This window comes from Theropithecus gelada, chromosome 20, assembly GCF_003255815.1.
Source record: "Theropithecus gelada isolate Dixy chromosome 20, Tgel_1.0, whole genome shotgun sequence".
NCBI classification, from domain to species: Eukaryota; Metazoa; Chordata; class Mammalia; order Primates; family Cercopithecidae; genus Theropithecus; species Theropithecus gelada.
Window position 1 is genome coordinate 70,175,430 of NC_037688.1, and position 20,320 is coordinate 70,195,749.

A 20,320-nucleotide genomic window follows, 5' to 3' on the forward strand; every position below is an offset into this window, starting at 1 on the left:
CCTAAGAGAGAATGCAGCAGCAAATGGGGGCGGGGGCAGGGGAAACCCAAACTGGGTTTTCTGCTGAAAATCCAGTTGGGAATTTCTGCTGTGACCTACATTACTCTGCCCCTTTTCCAGCCCCCTAACTTTCTCTCTCCTCAAGGAGGAGCAGCAGAAGATAACGCATTTCCCAAAGTTAAATTACTCTGCAGAGAACCATTTTAATAATGTGCTAAATGACAGCACAGCAAATCACTGAAGCTGTCACCGATTTGCGGTCCAGTTTCCCTGAGCGACTTCTCGGAGTCTGAGCCTCCCTCCACGAACGAACGGCACCTCACATCTCCCTGGGTATCTCCACCATCTGCAAAGTGTCACATCTCTCAGTAAGCACCCTTTCCCCAAATGTCAGACGACGAACACAGCACGGGGGTTTCCAAAAGATGTGGGCGTTGGGAGGCTGGCACTCACTCATCTGTTCCTTGTGTTGGGGAGTAGACTCTGGTCCCCCTCTGGGCCACACTGATATACAGAGTTCAAAATAGAAAAGAAATGCCCCACTTCCCACCGGCCTACTTTCCAATTCAGAGCTGGCATTAACAAGGGAGGCAGCGAGAGGCAGAGGGACTGGGAGGAAAAACTCAACCTCCCCATTCTTCAACTCAGATTTGTGCAGATGGCAGATTACTTAGAAGTCATGATGCCTCTTACGGAACACAGTGAAATATGGACACATAAAATGGAATTAAAAAATGGAAGAGTATGTGTGAAAGCAGGTCCCATCTAATACTGGACTGAAACTTTTAAGTAGTATTTGTGAGGAAAAACACAAGCAATTTCTACCCGCTGGCTTTTATCTTTCCTGCCCACCTTCTCAGTTCCCAAACTGGAATGGGACCACCATTCCTGAAGCCGACCAGTGGCCCTGTTCATAGAACACACAGGGGCACAGTGTGCAAACCAAAAGCATCATGAGTAACGTGGAGTGTCCGCAGATTCAAATGGAGGGGCCGTGGGAGCAGTGGGGAAGAGCCAGGACTGCAAACTCCAGAGCCGTCATGCCGGTAAGTGGTCCACCCAAATATATGACATAACCAGGCAAACAGCATGGCAGGGGAGGCTGGCTCAGTGCCCGGGAGACAACAGGAGTTGGGGGTTCAGTGGACACGGGGCACCCAAGTGTGGGAGAGTGGGCGAATGGGGCTGTGACCAATTCTTCTGATTTTTCAAGAGAAGCTAGGCTGGGCGTGGTGGCTCACACCTGTAATTGCAGCACTTTGGGAGGCTGAGGTGGGTGGATCACCTGAGGTCAGGAGTTCAAGACCAGCCTGGCCAACATGGCGAAACCCCATCTCTACTTAAAAAAATATATACAAAAATTAGCTGAGCATGGTGGCACGTGCCTGTAATCCCAGTTACTTAGAGGCTGAGGCAGGAGAATCGCCTGAACCCAGGAGGTAGAGGTTGCAGTGAGCCAAGATTATGCCACTGCACTCCAGCCTGGGCAACAGAGTAAGAACTTGCCTCAAAAAAAAAGACGCTTGACATCTGGATTTTTTTATCTGACACCTAATTTTTTGATGTTGGCAAGTACCTGAATTAAGAAAAATAAATAACAAAACAAAATCCCACTATACTGGCTAAATAAAATAAGTTGGAGAATCAGGCTCAGTCCGCAGGCTGCAGGCTTCCCACCTACATCCCAAAAACACGGGCTATGGTGCCAAATACCCTAGGATCCCATTGTGCTGGGTGGGGACCCCGGGACCAGCCAGGTCACCCCTTTGAGCCTCACTTTCCTCATCACTATGAAATAGATTTCACTGGCTCTCCAGAAGACGAGATGAGATGGGTGCTGTGAAACGCGAGGCTGGCATCCACAGGAAAATGGGGGGCCCTCTCTTTAGTGAACAATCCAGTTACGTTCAGTAACTCAAATGGACTTTCCAGATCCTAAATCAACATTTGAAAGAACCAAGGAGAAAATCTGTCAAGATTTATAAGAATAATAATGCTTTGGGGTTTATTTCCTTAGCCAGGAGATTTTTGTTTTCTTTTTTTTAACCAGGAATCTCTCAGGCTCGGCTTTCCAGCTGAGACAGCAGTCTCGCTGCTTTCTGTGGGCAGCACATGGAGAAAGGACACGATCACGTGGAAATTCGTCAGCACGGGCAAGGGTTGGCTGTGCCTCATCCATCATTACCCCAAAATGAAACAATCCGTACATTCCGACCTGCAATCCCATCCCCTCAAAAAAGAAGAAGAAGAAGGGAGCAGTGTGATTTGGAACAGCGAGGAACGCCAAAGAGCTTTTATTAAAAGAGCTGTTTAATTTCAACTGGGATCTAGACCAACACGTAGTGAAAATTCCAGCATCGACACTGTGTCTTTTGCCACAGTCTCCCACTGAAATTCTTGTTCTGTAAAGTCCATACATTGAACCTTGTGTTCTGTGAGGTTTCTCTCTCAGCGCTGACTGATGGCAACCAGTGGCATTAATGTGCTGTTTTTACAATTCGGCACACGAATGTTTGGGAAACACTGGACCGGAGAGGCCTGGGCTGTGGAGCCCTGTGGGGGGTGGGGGACACTGACTTGCGGATGGGGCAGTGTCTCCTGCTCACACTGTCAACATCAGGAGCATCTTAGGAGCAACTTGCTAACTCAGTTTTCACCAGGGAATTCAGCCGATGTGCGATGACTCCGAGACACACCCCAGGCTGCCTGTAAGCGGATGCCTCTAAGAGAATGAGAACTCCTCACGTGAACTATCGCGGCCATTTCCAAATACTGAGATCAAGGCCCTGGCATCACAAATAAAAGGAGAAAAGGAAAATAAAGCGTTCTAGATACTGTCTTCTATTCAGGATAAAAAGACACCTCTTATCAAAGGCAGCACGACACTATGCTGTCTTCTCACAAAAACCCTGGAACAATGAGAAAATCTAAGCAACCATCTTGGAGACAATTTCAAAGGGCCTAGGCAGGGAAGACGGGCAGCTGCTCATGTCTATCTGGATGGTACTGCCGGGCACACCCCACAGACAGAAGCACACCCCACAGAAGCCGGCTCCCAAAGGTGCACCCCATGGAGAGGAGCAGAAATCCACCCTCTGTTTTGAACCCAGCATCACCATCAGAACAACTGTTAAAGAGCTACAGTGACAGGAAACTCTTATTTTACCCCAGCAAATCATACAGATCACACCGACCCGGAACAGTGCTTCTCGAATGAGTCCCGATCCCACAGGTCTTCTCTACGGACTTTCACGTTTCATGTTTCTATTATGGTAAGATTTTAGAAACAATAGAATTACATTCTGTAGCTTCTGAAGACTATAAAAACCAAGCCGGGCTTGATGATCTTGGTTCCCCTAATTCCAAGGATGTAAACGTCAGAGGTCCCAGGTTATGACAACAGAGTGGACTAATCAGTGGTAAGGCAGTGACATCAAAAGGACGGCCCGATGTTTCCTGGCAATGGGACCAGAGCAAAGGGGTGGATGAGGTCAGCATGCCTGGCATGTGGCAGGTGAAAAGAAGTCACTGCATGACATTTCGAGCCAAGATTAGCTTTCTTGAAAACAGTAGCATCCATTGGGTTAATTGACAATTTTGAAGTGTAACGATTTTTTTTTTTTTTTTTTGAGACGGAGCCTTGCTCTGTCGCCCAGGCTGGAGTGCAGCGGCGCGATCTCAGCTCACCGCAACCTCTGCCTCCTGGGTTCAAGCGATTGTCCTGCTTCAGCCTCCCAAGTAGCTGGGACTACAGGTGCCCGCCACCATGCCCAGCTAATTTTTGCATGCCCGGCTAATTTTTGTATTTTTAGTAGATATGGGATTTCACCATGTTGGCTAGGCTGGTCTCGAACTCCTGACCTCATTGATTCACCCACCTCGGCCTCCCAAAGTGCTGGGATTACAGGTGTGGGCCACCATGCCCAGCCTGAAGCATAATGATTTTCTAAGTGCATAATACGTAAACTCTTTTTTTTTTTTTTTAACTTTTTCAAGAGAAGGTATTTAAATAATATTAATGTTCATTTTTAAGTAATACTTATATAAAAATAATTTAAGTTAATATGGTACGAGTCTGGGAGAACTTTTCCTTGGGTTCATCACCCAAGCTTGAGAAACACTGACACAATTTGTTTCAGTTTTGGAGCACCCAGTGGGCTGTGTAGAAAATGAATTTTTCCTTAATTGAAATGTGTCAAAGTATAAAATCACAGAGCCCTGAGTTTATTTGTGAGCCTGAAGTCAACAATGCTCATTTGCAGGCCTGCTCTCTTCCTATCCTTTAGAAGCTCCAAAGCACTGAGGCCCGGCCTCCATCGCGGCACCTGGAACAGGCCCTGGAGGTCACCTGGGTCCCATGGCGATCAGGGCATCACGGAGAGCCGTTTTCCTCTCCAACCTTTATAAAACAACCAAGAACGAAGTGCTGGCAGGGCTGGCGGCGCGTGCCCATGGGAGCGGTACTTACACGAAGAAGGGCATCAGCTGGATGAGGGTCTCCTTCTTGGGGCTGGCAGCGAACTCGGGGACCATCTGGATGACTTTGTTCATGACGCTGCGCAGGTAATTCTGGAGCTGCTTTCTTCGTTCCTCCACAAACTTGGCATCCTGAGGAAACACAAAACATCTTCACTCAGGTATGTGTTCCTCACCTGGTCAGAAACGACCCCATAGAACAGGCGATCACCCATCAGCGCCATCCCGGCAGCCAACACTGATTGAGCAACCGCCTTGTGTGACTGGTCCCTAAGCCCTTACACGTATCATCACATGGAATAACAAGAAAGATGCCCACGATATTATTATTAAGTGGAGGAAAAGCAGGTCCAAGACCTACATCTGGTGTGTTCCTATTCAAATGGGACGGTTATTTATGGTGCACCAAAACGTGCCGAATGTGGTGCTGGGGTCAGGGGTAGAACAATGAACGCGCTGCTGTGGCCTTCGTGGAGTTCACGGGCCAGCGAGGGAGACACAAATCAATCCAGCGACCACACAGGTCAGCGGGTAATTATCAGTCACACCAAATGCCACTCCACAGCACGGGCTTAATGTTGCCTTCAGAGGACTTTCTCGAAATACAAATCAACCGCCACTGATTAAGAAAGAGATTTTATTAATAAACAATTTCTGTGTTCTCTTGAAAAACTAGGATGCGTGGGTCACAATGCCGAGGCGGGCGGATCACCTGAGGTTGGGAGTTCGAGACCAGCCTAACTAACAAAGAGAAACCCCGACTCTACTAAAAATACAAAATTAGCCGGGCATAGTGGCACATGCCTGTAATCGCAGCTACTCGGGAGGCTGAGGTAGGAGAATCGCTTGAACCCACGAGGCAGAGGTTGCGGTGAGCCAAGATGGCGCCATTGCACTCCAGCCTGGGTAACAAGAGCGAAACCCCATCTCTCACACACACACACACACACACCTAGGATGTATGGTAGCATGACCCCACCTATAGGTCCATACCAGCCTGGGCTGTGCAGCGTGGCCCCACAAGGCAGGCACAGGTTCCCAGGTCTGAGCAGTTTCCACCACTCAGTGATCAGGGGCTTTGTGCTCCAGAACCCCCTCACTCATCCTGCAGCCCCCACCACACCCGTGTCTGCTTGGTGTTTGTGGGCAGGGCCAGCTTGCTTGGTGTGCAACCCCAGCTGTCGCAGAGGGTCCACACTGGTGAGCTGCTGCCCACCTTGACATTCTCACTAATTTGGAACCAGGGGCTCCACACTGTCACGTTGGCCTGGGCCCCACACATTCCATAGCCAGTCCTGCTTTGTGCATCTGTGCTAATAGCCCCTGGCTTGTAGCAAAGACACCCTGGGCAGTGAGCGTCAGGGCCGGGAAAGGCTTTCTCTGAGACAATCATGCTCCTTCTGGACTGAAGACCAAGCAAGGTGAAAAAACAAAGAGCTGAGAGAAGGCAGTGGAGGAACGCGGTCTTTCCAACCTCACAGAACACAAGGAGGAATGTTCTATGACGATTGCGTGAAACAGATGAGGAAACTGCAGTCTGCAGTGGGCCTTGGTACCTCACCCAGGAGGCCCATAGATCGCATGTGGCACTCGTCTCTTCTCTCCCTGTGCAGGCACAGAGCTGGCCCAAGGCAGGGGCTCAGTCACAATCTGTCAGCACCTCGAAAAACTGCCTAGCATCACGTGCCCTGGTCCCCGGTGAAGAGCTCCCACAGGCCAGGTGTGGTGGCTCACGCCTATAATCCCAGCACCTTAGGAGGTTGAGGCAAGAGGATCACTTGAGCCCAGGAGTTTAAGACCAGCCTGGGTAACATAACAAGGCACAATCTCTACAAAAAATTGAAAAAAGTAGCCGGGCGTGGTGGTGTGCACCTGTAGTCCCAGCTACGTGGGTCGCTGCAGCAGGAGGATTGCTTAAGTCCTAGAGGTAGGGTGTACAGTGAGCTATGATCACACTACTGCACTCCAACCTGGGAGACAGTTAGACCCTGACTGTATTAGTCCATTCTCACACTGCTATAAAGAACTACTTACTGGGTAATTTATAAAGAAAAGAGATTTAACTGGCTCATGGTTTCGCAGGCTGTACAGGAAACATGGTGGGGGAGGCCTCATAAACTTACAACCATGGTGGAAGGCAAAGGGGACGCAGGCACGTCTTACGCGGCTGGAGCAGGAGGAAGAGAGGGAAGGGGGAGGTGCCACATACTTTTAAACAACCAGATCTCATGAGAACTCACTGTCATGAGAACAGCAAGGAGGAAATCCACCCCCACAATCCAATCACCTCCCGCCTGGCCCCACCTCCAACACTGCGGATTACAATTTGACAGATTTGGGCAGGAACACAAATCCAAACCGTATCACTGACTCTAAAAATCAAAATCAGAATAAAAAGAAGAGAAGAGACCCTACAAAGCCCTACCAAGGCCCCGAGCATGGCAAGAAGAGTCTTTCTTAAGCGGCGCCTCTGAGCCAGGGTTGGCAGATTTAGCAAATGAGAATACAGGGCACCCAGTGAAATTTGAACTTCAAATAAATAATGAATATTTTTTCAGCAAAAAGTATGTTCTATGCAAGGAAACCTTTCCATGCACTATTTGCGATACACTTATACCACAAAATTATTGGTTTATGTGAACTTCCAATTTCACTGGGCATCCTTATATTTTCTCTGGCAAGCCTCTTGTGAGCACCAGGTGGGAGATGGAACCGTGGAGCATCTATGCCAGCAGGGGTCCCTCAGGGCCACTCTAAAGTCACAACAAAGTCTTCTCGTCCAAAGCCACCTCTGATGAGCGGCCTCAGTGGGGGACCTTTCTCCAGAGGGGTGGCAGCTCTCAAACACTGCTGAGAGCCACTCCAGTGTCACCATCAGTCCAGCTGGTGGCTACAATCTCACAGCCTGGCAGGAAGTGGGCTATGTACGAATGAGAGAAGACATTTAGACAAGGTTGTCCCAGGATCCTACAACCCAAGCTGGGGCCTCTGCTCACCCAGTCTGAATGCTGGTTCTGCTCCTTGGAAGGCAAGTTTCAACCCACCATTAAACAATGAGATACTTTTCCTTGGAAGGTGGTTAAGATGCCAGGTTAGTGCCCAATGGAGCTCATGAAGCCTAGTTTTTCCTCTGCACAAGAAACCCTCGAGGCAGCTTGGGAGACTCTACCACAGGAAGACAAGAAAGGAGCTCATCAGCCCTGCAAGAACTTGTGAAAGTTTTTCTTTTTTTTTTTGGAAGGGAAATGCTCAAAACACTAAAGCAATGAGGAGCGATCAGAGATGGTCCTTCCTGCTGTATGTGGGGTGCTGCTACAGAGCCCAAGGAAGGTGACCCTCCCACCCCCAAAATGAAGGTTAGAGAATTCCATCCATAAGTCTGATCTGCCTCTCTCACCCAGGTCTCAGAGGCCCCTGGAGGAATCCCAAGTCCCTTCCAAGTGCTCACTCCTCACAATAGCGGCTCCCTGGAAACCTAAGCCAGGTTCTGCTCTAAGAACATCCAATATGGCAGCAACTGGAATTTTTAAAAAATCTGATTTATTTCAATAATTTTTGGGGATACAGGTGATTTCTGGTTACATGAATGAGTTTCTTTGTTTTTGTTTTTGTTTGAGACTGTGTCTCACTCTGTCACCCAGGGTGGAGGGCAGTGGCATAGTCTCGGCTCACCGCATCCTGCGCCTCCCAGGTTCAAGCAATCCTCCTACCTCAGCCTCCCAAGTAGCTGGGATTACAGGCACACGCATAGCCATGCCTGGTTAATTTTTGCATTTTTAGTAGTGACGACTGGTCTCGAACTCCCGACTTCAAGTGATCCGCCCACCTCAGCCTCCCAAAGTACTGGGATTACAGGCATAAGCTACTGCACCCGGCCCTGAATGAGTTCTTTAGTGGTGAATTTTGAAACTCTAGTGCCCCCTTCACCTGAGCAGTGTACATTGTACTCAAATATGAGGTCATTTATCCCTCACCCCTTTCCCTACCTCCCCCACGCCTGAGTCCCCAAAGTCCACAATATCACTCTGTATGTATTTGCATGCCCGTAGCTTAGCTCCACTTATAAGTGAGAACACACGGGATTCGGTTTTCCATTCCTGAGTTACTTCACTTAGAATCATGGCCTTTGGCCCCATCCAAGTTGCTGCAAAAGACATGATTTCGTTCCTTTTTATGGCTGATAGTATTCCACGGTATACATACACCACATTTTCTTTATCCATTGACGTCTGTGACATCTTCACTCACACTTCGTTCTCAGAGCTTCCCCTGCCCTGTGTCGCTACAGCACATCCAAGGCTGGTCACTGAATTTCAGAAAAGTGAGGCACTTGCACAAAGGGTCAAGACCCGCAGGTGGCTGAGCAGGCTCTTCCATCAGGCAGCCTCCCCCAGTACAGAAGACAACTTTCAGCCTTCCAAAGAAAAACCCATGGGTTCCTCTATACCAGGTTTCCCCAAAGCGAGGTTCACTTCTTTGAGATTCTACTTCCAGGCTGGCTTTAGCAGAAGCCATTTGCCCTGTGAAAAGGAGGAAGCCTGACACCTGGGTGCAACGGCAGGCAGGGCTGCCTGACTCATCCTCCACCCCGGGCACTTTTCCCTCAGGTCTCACTCTGACCCTAGAGGTGCAGACACCTTGGCCTGAATTGCAGCACAGGACTCGGCAGAAGGTGACCTGAGAGGTGTGGAAGATCCCAGAATAATTCATGGAAGGCTATATTCTCGCCTGTGATTGTGTTTTGTTTTCTTACATTTATATTGTGAATGTTTTTTTTTTTTTTTTTTTTGCGGGGGGGGACAGGGTCTCGCTCTGTCACCCAGGCTGGAGTGCAGTGGTGCAATCCCTCGTTCAAGAGATTCTCCTGCCTCAGCCTCCCAAGTAGCTGGGACTACAGGTATACTCCACCATACCTGGCTAATTTTTGTATTTTTAGTAGAGACAGGTTTCGCCATGTCAGCCAGGCTGGTCTCGAACTCCTGACCTCAGGTGATCCACCTGCCTCGGCCTCCCAAAGTGCTAGGATTACAGGTGTGAGCCATCACACCTCACTGAAAAAATTTAAATAAGGCAAAAAGCAGTGCAAATTTTAATGAATCCCCACAATACTTTGTCTGAAAAGTCTTAACTCTTTTCCGTATTTATGTCATCATTTTTATCTTCTCGCTAAGGTGTTTTAAGATAAATTATACTCATGACATTTTACTCCTAAATACTTTGGTGCGTATTTCTGAAAAATTAACAACATTTTCCCATTTAAATGCAACGGCATAATCACCTCTAACAAAATTAATGATGACTCGTTGGTGCTATCTAAGACCTAGCCCGTGTTTAAACGTTTGAGTTTTCAAAAGTGCCTGCTGCTTCTGGAATTTTAAAAGAGGAGTTACAGGGCACCTCTTTATCTATCCATTCTTTAAGAGGTTGAATGCAACACTGTTCAGACTGGATTCCCCCTGGGATCACCTGGGTTCTGACCTTTTGGGGGACATGGTGCCACCATTTTCACCACAAGCTGCTCACGGAGGTCTACAGACTAAATGTGACCCACAGGTATGTTTTGTATGGCCTGAGTAACGTTTTGAAACATTAAAACTAGGAGATTTCTGCATAAAACCCAGATTTCTGGCTTCCCTTTAAATAATGAGCAGCCCTGCCAGTGGGTACGGGCTAAGCCAGGAGTGCCTAATTAGCGGACCACATAGCACTGTCACTCTGCCCAGCCTGGTCCCCTGCCTGGTGGCCTCTGTGATCCAGTGCATTTGCAAGCCCTGGTTTATACCCCTTGCACAGGCAGTATGACCAGTCAAGGCCCTAGAAATGCATCCCAGAGGCTATACTGCATCTACTTCACATCATAAGTGACATTCCCTGGGACTGTCAGAGACCTGCGGTACCATTTACTGGCTCGGTGGGAATGCGTGGAAATCCCTTGGAATCTGTTTCTCATCTGCAGGATAGCGATGGGGTGCGCCTACCCCACTGGTAATAACCCAGGCTCAGCATCTGGTAGCCAACATGGCCCATCAGGCCAGGTGCTGATGATCCACGGATGTTTAGCTGGGATCCTTTTCCTCCAGGAGTTTACATGTGCAGGAGGGGGTGGGGACAGGCTGGGGCAAGTGCTGCAGTGGAACCCACAGGTGCTCAGGGAAGCTCGCAAGGAGGAGTGTCTATGTTTGCAGGAGGGCTGGAGACAGCGCTTCACTCCAGGGAAGCAGCCTCGGAAGCCGGTGCTTTAGCTCCTGGAGCAAAGACATGTGGCCATTAGCTGGTCAAGGTGGTGCCCTGGGGGTGGGGGAAGGGCACGCCAAGTGGAAAGAATAGCAAATGCAAAGAAGAAACGCCCGGGCAGAAGGAGCTTGGCTTGCTGGAACAGGAGGCAGCCCGCGTGGCTGGGTTTAGGAGCTCCAGAGGTGTAAGACTGCAGCGTCAGCAGTAAGACGGTGCAGAGCCACGGAGACCAGGGAACAAAGCCAGCGGGAGGTGGGAAGCAGGAGGTCGATGATCTGATAAACACTGAGAGGGAATGCTTGGGGACAGTAGGCTGTAGGCAGCTTAGGCAGAGAGAGCTCTCAAAACTCCATCACGACCCTTTGCTATTGGAATTCTTCAATGGCTCCCATGCACTCCGTGCATCTCCCAGGACACATGACTAAACTCCCAGCATGGCTCATGGGAACCTTGCCATGTGGCCTCAGCATGCCTTGCCAACCTCTCTTCATGTCACCTTCTCCCCAACGCCTCCCACCCCGACCCTCACCAACACCGTAATATGTTAGCAGCCCCAAGTTTCTTCTCATGTCCAGCATGAGATGTCCAGCATGAGATCAGCAATCTCCTGATGTCTCCCATCTCTGTCTGGGATGTCCCCCTGGCCCAGAAGGCTTGCCATTTTGATCTTTGCTCCTGTGCCACCACCTCTGAGAGAACTCTCGGGACATGCCAGTGGAGGTGGCCCAGGCTCTCTCTGATCCAGTCCTCGTTCTCCCTTCTTCAAAGCACTCCGTGCTTCCTGGGATAGTCTCATTCCTTCACTGTGGGCCTCTTGCTCGCTCCTCCACCTCCCTTGCTAGACGGTAATTCCGCCAAGGCAGGGACCTTATCTGTCTGGTTCATCCCTTTATCTCTGGAGCCTAACACAGTTCCTGGAGATCCCAAGAGGCTCCATACACATTTGTTGAAAGAACAAATACCTGTTGGGGATAAAATCAGTGAAGGCCAGGCAGGCCACAGGAAGAATGGCCTGGAGGGTGTTGCCAAAGTCCAGAGAGAGAGAACAAAGACGCCTGGTGGTGGAGTAGACAGACTGGCCTGGAAGGCAGCTCCCTGGTTCCAAAGAGAGCCGAACACCAGGGAGCAAGTGAGTGAAGGCGGGGAACTAGGCTTTCAGAGGCCCCCTCTGTCACATGGACCTCCCAGGAGGAGATGGGACATCCAGGAAGGGGCCCTGACCCCCTGAGGAGTGTCCAGCTCTTAAAGGGCCATGAGGGATCTGTGAGTTTTCTGGTTGGGCTCCTGGGGCCGCAGCCAAAATTCAGATGAGAAGCCACAGGACTGGAGGCAAGCCCAGCACACGGAACCTGCCAGACTCCTCTGGGGGCTGCCTAATGAGTCCTCGCCGCCCGTGGTCCTGCTGTCACTCTGCGGCATTCCTATCGTAACACCATCGTCAATGATGCCTGAGAGCTATTCATACACGGCACTGGGAGTTGGGCCTCGCTTTCAAAAAGAACACTCAAGACGATTTTCATAGGAGTATTTTTCTTCCCTCCAAAAAAGGTTAATTTTATTTTGAGCTTCAAGAAGATAAAGATATCATCAAATGAAGAATAGCTATTTTTAAAACGATGGAATGCTGTGAACAAGACGACGAGGCTCCTGGAACCAATGCTCAGGCCCCGCCCCCTGTATTTCCCCGAATTTTGTTTCCCGGCTCGTTTCTGACAAGTGTGTCTTTGCGATGCGTGTCCCGCTCCCCAGCAGGCCCTTCCTCGGGAGCTGCACCTCATGTGAGCTATGGGACAGACAGAGGTGATTCTGCATTTCCAAAGTTCTTTTTCTTTTTATCAAGGAACATCAAGGTATTCTGTAAAATAAAAAGGTCTGGTCTGTCGGGAGTAGCAGGCAGCTCAGCTCCCTTAAGAGATACTTGCTTTGGAGTCAGCTGATCTTGTAACTTGTCACTGGCTAGAGAATTCTAGAATATTGATGAGACTACCAAGGACCCCAGCAACAAGGCCTCCTGGCTATGAGATTCCATCCTGTACTTTTTTTTTTTTTCTGAGACAGGGTATCTCTCTGTTGCCAAGACTGAAGTGCAGTGGTACAATCATGGCTCACTGCAGCCCTGACCTCTAGGGCTCCAGCAATTCTCCTGCCTCAGCCTCCAGAGTAGCTGGGGCTACAGGTGCACACCACCATGTCTGGCTAATTTTTAAAGTTTTTGTAGAGATGGGGTCTCGCTATGTTGCCCAGGCTGGTCTTGAACTCTTGGGCTTAGGCAATCCTCCCTCCTCAGCCTCCTAGAGTGCTGGGATCACAGCTGTGAGCCACCACGCCTCGTCTCGCACCCATTCTGATGAGACTGGCTCACCAACCACATTTCTTCTTTCTGGGCACAAAGACCGGGCTTCCCAGCATGCCTTGCAATTAGACGACAGCCATAGGCTGACTTCTGGTTAATGTAAGGTAATGGGAGTTGGGGCAGGCCACGTCCAGGCCTAGCCGAAAAAAGGAAATTCACTGCGATTCTCTCCTCCCCCGCTTCCCCTTCCCCTTCCTCTGGGAGTGTGTAGCCCACACGTGGAGAAAGGAGGGGCCGCCTGATCTGCAGTGGACCGTGACATGAATGAGAAGTTAACTCGTGGTGTGCCATCGAGTTACAGATTTACGCCCATGCTGGTTACTGGCACCCGTGTTAACTGTGCTGGCTTTTGCATGGCTAACTCAATAACTCTCTGCTGCATACCTGTGTGTGTCCAAGGTACTGTGCCTTGAAGGAACGTACTGGCAAACAGATGTGGCCCCTGCCCTCCGGAGCTTAGATCCAGTAGAGCCAACAAGCAGATACGTGAACACATCATAAAGAGAGCTGGGACAGAGATGGACTTGGCTTGGGTGGCTAGGACAGGAAGGCACCTGGGAGGAGGTGGCTTCGGAGACGAGACCTGAAGATTCAAAGGAAGCAATGCAGGAAGCACAGAGGCCGGCAAGGATGCAGCCAGCCAGGCAGGACACGCTGGCAGCCGGGGAGGCAAGGAGAAGTGAATGGGTTTGAGTTCTATTTCAGAGCTCACTGATCTATTTCAGGGGTGACTTGCTGATGTGTTGCAATAATTCATTTGCTCATTTAGCTATCCAGTCACATATATTCATTTGTTGATTCATTCAGCATGCATTCTTTGGGGGTCTACTGTGAGCCAGACACTTCCAATAAAAAGACCAATGAGACCTGTGGATCCTGCCTTCGTGGAACTTACAGTCAGTTGGAAAAGACATCCAAAGCAATCATTACAAAACAGTGTGACAAAGCCACGACACACGCCTGATGAAGGGCTACACAAGGTAGCCCTTCTCTTCTCCCGTGGGGGAGAATGGTGAGGTGCCTGATCTGAATGGGGGTCAGGGAGCCCTCCCAAAGGGCTGTGGGACATAATAATGACTGCCGTCATTATTAGTAGCAGCAGCAGGAGGAGCTGTTACTAGCAACATTTTTGGAGTGCTTTCTCTGCCAGGCACTGGGCTAGGCACATCTATGCTTACACATCATTTCATTTATCCTCAGCAACCCATTGAGAGATGGCTTTCTTTTCTTTTCTTCTTTTTTCTTTTTTTTTTTTTTTTTGTAGTTTTACTCTGTTGCCCAGGCTGGAGTGCAGTGGCACAATCTCGGCTCACTGCAACCTCCGCCTCCCCAGTTCAAGTGATTCTCCTGCCTTAGCCTCCTGAGTAGGAGGGATTACAGGCACATGCCACCACTCCCAGCTAATCTTTCTATTTTTACTAGAGACGGGGTTTCACCATATTGGCCAGGCTGGTCTTGAACTCCTGGCCTCAAGTGATCCGCCCGTCTTGGCCTCCCAAAGTGCTGGAATGACAGACATGAGCCATCGCGCCTGGCCAAGAGAGGGGCTTTTTCATGTTCCCATTTCAGAAGAAGGAAGCTGAGACTCAGAGGAGCCCAGGTCCACAACTCCTTGAGTGGGTGGGTGGAGACAAGAATTGGCCCCAAGAGGCCTGATTCCCGAGCCAGTGCCCTTATATCCACTCTGCTCTAAGACAGTGGGAGAGAAAGGCAGCTCCAGGGCAGGGAGGAGCCTGAAGATGCCAAAGACAGTAGCTTAGGGGGACCACAAGATTCAGAAGCAGAGGGGCCTGGGGTACGGGGAGCTGAGGCAGCCCTGGGAAGCCACATTAGAGAATCTGGACTGTATCCAAGGAGTGACAAGCATTTTAAGCCAGAGTGAGAATCAGCTATTCCTGAGACTGAAAACAGCTCTGAGGCTTCAATTGTAAAAAAACACTCTGTTTTATCCCTGGAGCATTGAAAATCTGCCTTTCTTCTTTCAAGCATTAGCCAGCTGGGAGGTGTGGAGCTCATCTAAACCACAGACGAATTCTGCTACCCTGGGATGCAGGGAGCGAGCCGCAATCCATGGCAAATCCATGCCAACCTGTGAACTCTGCTTTATAACGGGGGGCGCCTGGCCTCCCAGCACCCAGGCCCGAGCAGTTGTTTCTGGGGAGTCCATTGCGCAGTTGCTAATTGGGAAGCTGACGAGAGAAAATCCTGTTATTGCCACTTTAAAAACTCTCGACAGAGACATCTGAGAGAAACAAATAGTCGGGCGTGGTGACCCTCACAGCGGTGGCTTCCCAAACATCACGGAGCTCCTTTTATCAGCCGCTGACTGGGTGCTGTTAGTAAAGCTTCGCGAAGTGGCCTCCCCTGATTAACTTGGGGAAAATAATACAATTGCAGATTTCGAAAAGAAAACTGTTCTAATCTTTACAATGGGACTTGGCCCCAAATATTCATGAAGAAGGTCCTGAGGCTCCCATCTGGGCCAACCAGCGAGGTAGGGGCCTGGCTGAAGGGCTGGAACAGGTCCTGCAGCTTGTTCACCAGGCCTTTTTCTAGGTGATCACCGCCTGGAATGTACCAGGCATGGACGGAAGAGGGGAGGGATGAGGTCTTTATCTGAAGGCGCTTTGCAAGGGCAGGGAAGGGAAGGGAAGGAGAGAGCAGAGGAAGGCAGGGCAGGGAAGAAGAGAGGGAAGGAGGGAAGAGAAGTGAGTAGGGAGGAGGGAAGGGGAGAGGAGAGCAGGGCAGGGCAGAGGAAGGCTGAGGAGAAGAGAGCAGAGCAGCTCAGGGCAGGGCAGGCAGGGGAAGGGAGACAAAGGGAGAGAAAGGGAGAGGAGGGCAGGGCAGGAGGGCTAGGGCGGGAGCACTGAGAAGGGGAGGGAGCACTGGGGAGGGGAGGGAAGAGGAGGGGAGAAAACAAAGCAGGCTAGGGGAAAGGCAGGCACAGTAGGGCAGGGCAAGGGAGAGGGAAGAAAGGTATGGGAGGGAGGGGAGAGGAGGTCAGAGGAAGGGAGGATGAGGGAGGGCAGGGTCAGAGAGGAGAGGAGAGAACTGAGGAAAGGGCGCGCAGGGCGGGGATGCATGTCAAAGGCACCCTTGGTGGGACTCCCCTCCCATAAGCCTCTGCAGACACATTGCCTTGGAGGCCAGGGACACTGCTCCTCTGTGGGGACGAGGGAAGCGAGGCCCTATCGACTCTTTCACCGCAGCAACTCTGCGCTGCCACCATGTCCCAAGCAAGTGCTTTTGTGACGGACTGGGAAGGAGGGAGGAGGTGAGGAAACAGGCCACGCCCTGCAGAGACCATCGCGCCTTCGCTCTCCGGACATTGATTGAGTCCATGGGATCAGATTCGGTCCTCCACCTAAGCAGACATCTCTTTGACTGCCCTTCTGTGCCAGGCCCTGTGAGTAGAGGTGAACAGCACCTAGTTGTCCCCGAAGTCGTGAACGGTCTATGGTTCATGCACACACTCCAGCCTCCGTCAGGCACCCGTGGTAGAGAGAATCCATCAACCACCTTCATGTCCATGGGATGCCCACCTCCCTCCAGTACTGCTTGTGAGTCCCACAGATGAGAAGGGGCCAGCCAAGGGAAGAAGCAATGGCAAACTCCGGAATGACCCCATGGGAGGCGGAAGGATCATGTGAGCCTGGGAGGTCAAGGCTGCAGTGAGCTGAGATCACATCACTGCACTCCAGCCTGGGCAACAGAGAGACCCCGTCTCAAAAACAAAAACCATCTGTCTCTCTGTATATATTCCCTGGGCCTTCCATGATGGACGTAAACAGTGATGGGGAGATTCAAGCTCCCTGCACAGCACGCGAGGGCCCTCACCATCCGGCTCCCACCTGCCTCTCCAGCTGTACCCTCTCACCTGGCACAGCTCCACTCCCTGGGCACTTTCACAACACTAAGGAGATGCTCACACCCCAAACTTAATCTTAGGGTCCAACGTAAATGCCTGCCTACATCCCCTGGGAGATAGCTGGTTGCTGCCTCCTCATCTGTTGAAACATCCCTGACTCTTCCCCATCTGCTGCAAGGCCCTCCACGGTCCTCCTCATGACTGTATCTATCTTCAGTGCCCAGCACAAGGCGCACACCCCTCAGTGACTGTTTACAGCTACTGTGAACCGAGTGGCTTCTATGCGGCCCAACCATTTCCTCTGCCCTTCCCAACACCGTCCAGTGGTTTCTTGGCCCACCTACAACAAACTCCCAAGTTCTTAAGTCCCATAGGAGGCTGTGGGAGAGCCCGAGGCTTTGAGCTCAGCCCCACTGCTTTCGAGATCTTACTCTAAAGTTGCAGGGGAGGGGGCATGACAGATCATAGCCCCAATCCTGGGGCAGCTCAAGAGGGGAATACCCATGAAAGAGCTCGGAGACTGCACCACAGCATTCACATGGTATCTTTAAACTGTGCTAAATGTTAGAACAGAAAATAAAACCTGGTCCTGCATCTACAATGAGGATGTGCCCAAATCAAAACTTAACTGCAAGCACAGGAAGGAAAGCATGTCTCTATTTCAGAAAAGGAACAAGGGCTCCACATGGAGCTGAAGGCCCAGTTACACTCTTCTCACACGTGCTTCTCTTAACAATAATAGGCCCATTATCACCAGCTTCCTACATGCCAAGTGCGATGTGAAGTGTTTGCTTCCATTGTCTCAGCATACCCCTGCAACAGCTTTGGGAAATAGTAATATCCCCATTTGGCAAATGAATAAACTGAGGCTCCAAGAGATCCAGTGGCTTCTCCAAGGTGACCCAGCTGAGTTCAGAGCCACGTCTGCCTGAGTTCTGCACCTGAGCTCAGGAGTATGAGGCTGTCCTGCCTCTTAAGACCCATGCATTCATGACCACAGGAGACCTGCGGCTTTGCTAAAAACAGAAATTAAAAAATGACCTAGTCCTGCAGTTCACATAGGGTGAACCAAAATACCAGAGTTCTAAAAACTTACCTCCTGGCCCAGTGAGAAATACCTGTGGTTGCATGAAAACTCATCTTTATGTCTCAACAGAACCCCAGCCTTGAACCCAGGAGGCAGAGGTTGCATTGAGCCAAAATGGCACCACTGCATTCCATCCTGGGTGACAGAGTGAGACTGTCGGGGAGTGCTTTTGCTCAAGAAGGGCTGGATATGGCAGCCTGTCTCCCGACAGGCAGGAGCCCGCCTGCGATGACTCTTCTACCCTCCATGGTGCTTGGCACAGGCTGGGCCCTCGGCAGGACACAACAAATGATTCCCATGGCAGGAAAGCTATGGGCTCTGTTGCAGCTAAAGCCTATTTTTTTCTTTGATTTTGACTTTGCAGCCAAGGCAGACTGCAGGCTGGACAGCTGGAGGATGGGGGAGGAGAGGAGGAAAAAGGCTAGTTCATGCTTGCTTTTTTTTCTTTTTTTTGACAGAGTCTCACTCTGCCGCCCAGGCTGGAGTACAGTGGTGCCATCTCGGCTGACCGCAACCTCTGCCTCCCGGGTTCCAGTGATTCTCCTGCCTCAGCCTCCCAAGTAGCTGGGACTAAAGGCCAGCACCATAATGCCTGCCTAATTTTTGTCATTTTAGTAGAGACGGGGTTTCACCATGTTGGTCAGGCTGGTCTCGAACTCCTGACCTCAAGTGATCCACCCATCTCAGCCTCCCAAAGTGCTGGTTTTCTAGGCCTGAGTCACCGTGGCCAGCCTCTTCCTTATGCAGTTTGGCCTCATCTGTTGAGACACCCCTGACTCTCACCCATCCGCTGCAAGGCCCTCCAGGGTCCACCTCATCCCTGTATCCATCTTTAGCACAAGGCACACAACCCTCAGTAAAACTACCATATTTTGGAGCAATCTATCAATATTTGGTCAAATTAGACACAGTAGAATACATAACCCTGTAATTCCACCTGGAGGATCTCTCCCAGAGGAATTCTCGTCCTGGGCCGTATGGGCTGCATCAAAGGAGATGCTGCCAATGCACACTCCAAAAATGGAATCAACAGTCCCAGAGGCAGAGTGCAGGTATGCACAGCCACATGGCTGCAGCTGCAATATGGCACCGGGCGAACCAAGCCGAAGAATGAGGACCGAAGCACAATGCTACGGAAGGAAATGAAAAATACATGCAATGACCCAACACATTCTGGAAGGAAACAAATTTACAGATACACGCTGAGGCTACTGGAGTAGCTGCCTGTGGCAGGGAGAACAGGGACAAGAGGGGATAAATACAGGGCTCTAGAGTGACCAGTGAGGACAGCATGCCAGGAGCTAGGAACAGCATTCACTCATGTGGCAGAATGGAGGGGTGGATCTATTTATTCATTCGTTCATGGATATTGAGAGGCAAGCTCTCGCTATGCTGCTCAGATTGTCTCAAACTCCTGGGCTCAAGCAGTCCTCCCACCTTGGCCTCCCAAAGCGCTGGGATTACAGGTGTAAGCCACTACACTTGGTTTCACTCACATTTTGGTATCTGAGGTCCAAAGAGAAAAAACAAAAAGGAAAGATATTTTCTTGTCCATACCTGTTTACTGCCAGGACCCCCCACCACCTCCACGGGACCCAAAGATAGGATATGGGGTTCCGACATGTTCTGCCCTGAAAGAGCTCCCAAGGCCAATAATTCCAGAAGCCAAGACTGAGCTGTGGAATTCCACCCAGGAATTCCCAGTGCTCTCAGATACTCTACATTTCAGTCTTCCTGGGGATCCGCTCCCCGTGCCTCCCCAGCCCTCTAAGCAATTGCCTGGGTGGTGTGGGCCCTGGACATCTGAGGGGCTGGCCGGGCTGAGAGATGGCATGCCTGGTGCCCTTCCCTTGCCATCACCGAGTGAATGCCCTCCCCATGCCCTGAATCCCTTCACACTCAATTCCAAGTGTGATGGTCACCCAGGGTCTGGGTTAGAGATTCTCAGAGACTTTAATGGCAGCGGTGGTGGCATTAGGTGGGACCATCTCTAACTGCCTTAATTGTAGCTTCTACAACTAGCATAAATTCTTCACTGCAGAGGCCACAGGCTGAAATGGCTCAGTGGGAAGAGAGACCATAATGGAGACAAAATGTTAGCACCAGCCAACGTGTGTTGGATGCCAGGAACTGAGTGGAGGGACTTATGGACACTATCTCCAACCCGAACAACATTTCACAGATGAGGCTCAAAGGAGGTAAGTATCATGGCCAGGACCCCACAGTGAAGGGACTCCAGGGCCATGTTCTTTCCACTCCGCTTGGCCATTTTGTGTCCCCAAGAAAGCTCCTTCAGGGTAGG

The 20,320-nt window shown here is 50.6% G+C and overlaps 1 protein-coding gene across 1 annotated transcript in view; it reads right to left on the bottom strand.

The window, feature by feature from the left end:
- The window catches only part of SNX29 (sorting nexin 29), a 585,133-nt gene that overhangs the window by 43,448 nt on the left and 521,365 nt on the right, over positions 1-20,320 (bottom strand). Inside the window, exon 20 of the mRNA XM_025369629.1 lies at positions 4,469-4,608. Within this exon, the coding sequence (XP_025225414.1) occupies positions 4,469-4,608 (140 nt within the window). The remainder of the gene's footprint in view (positions 1-4,468; positions 4,609-20,320) is intronic.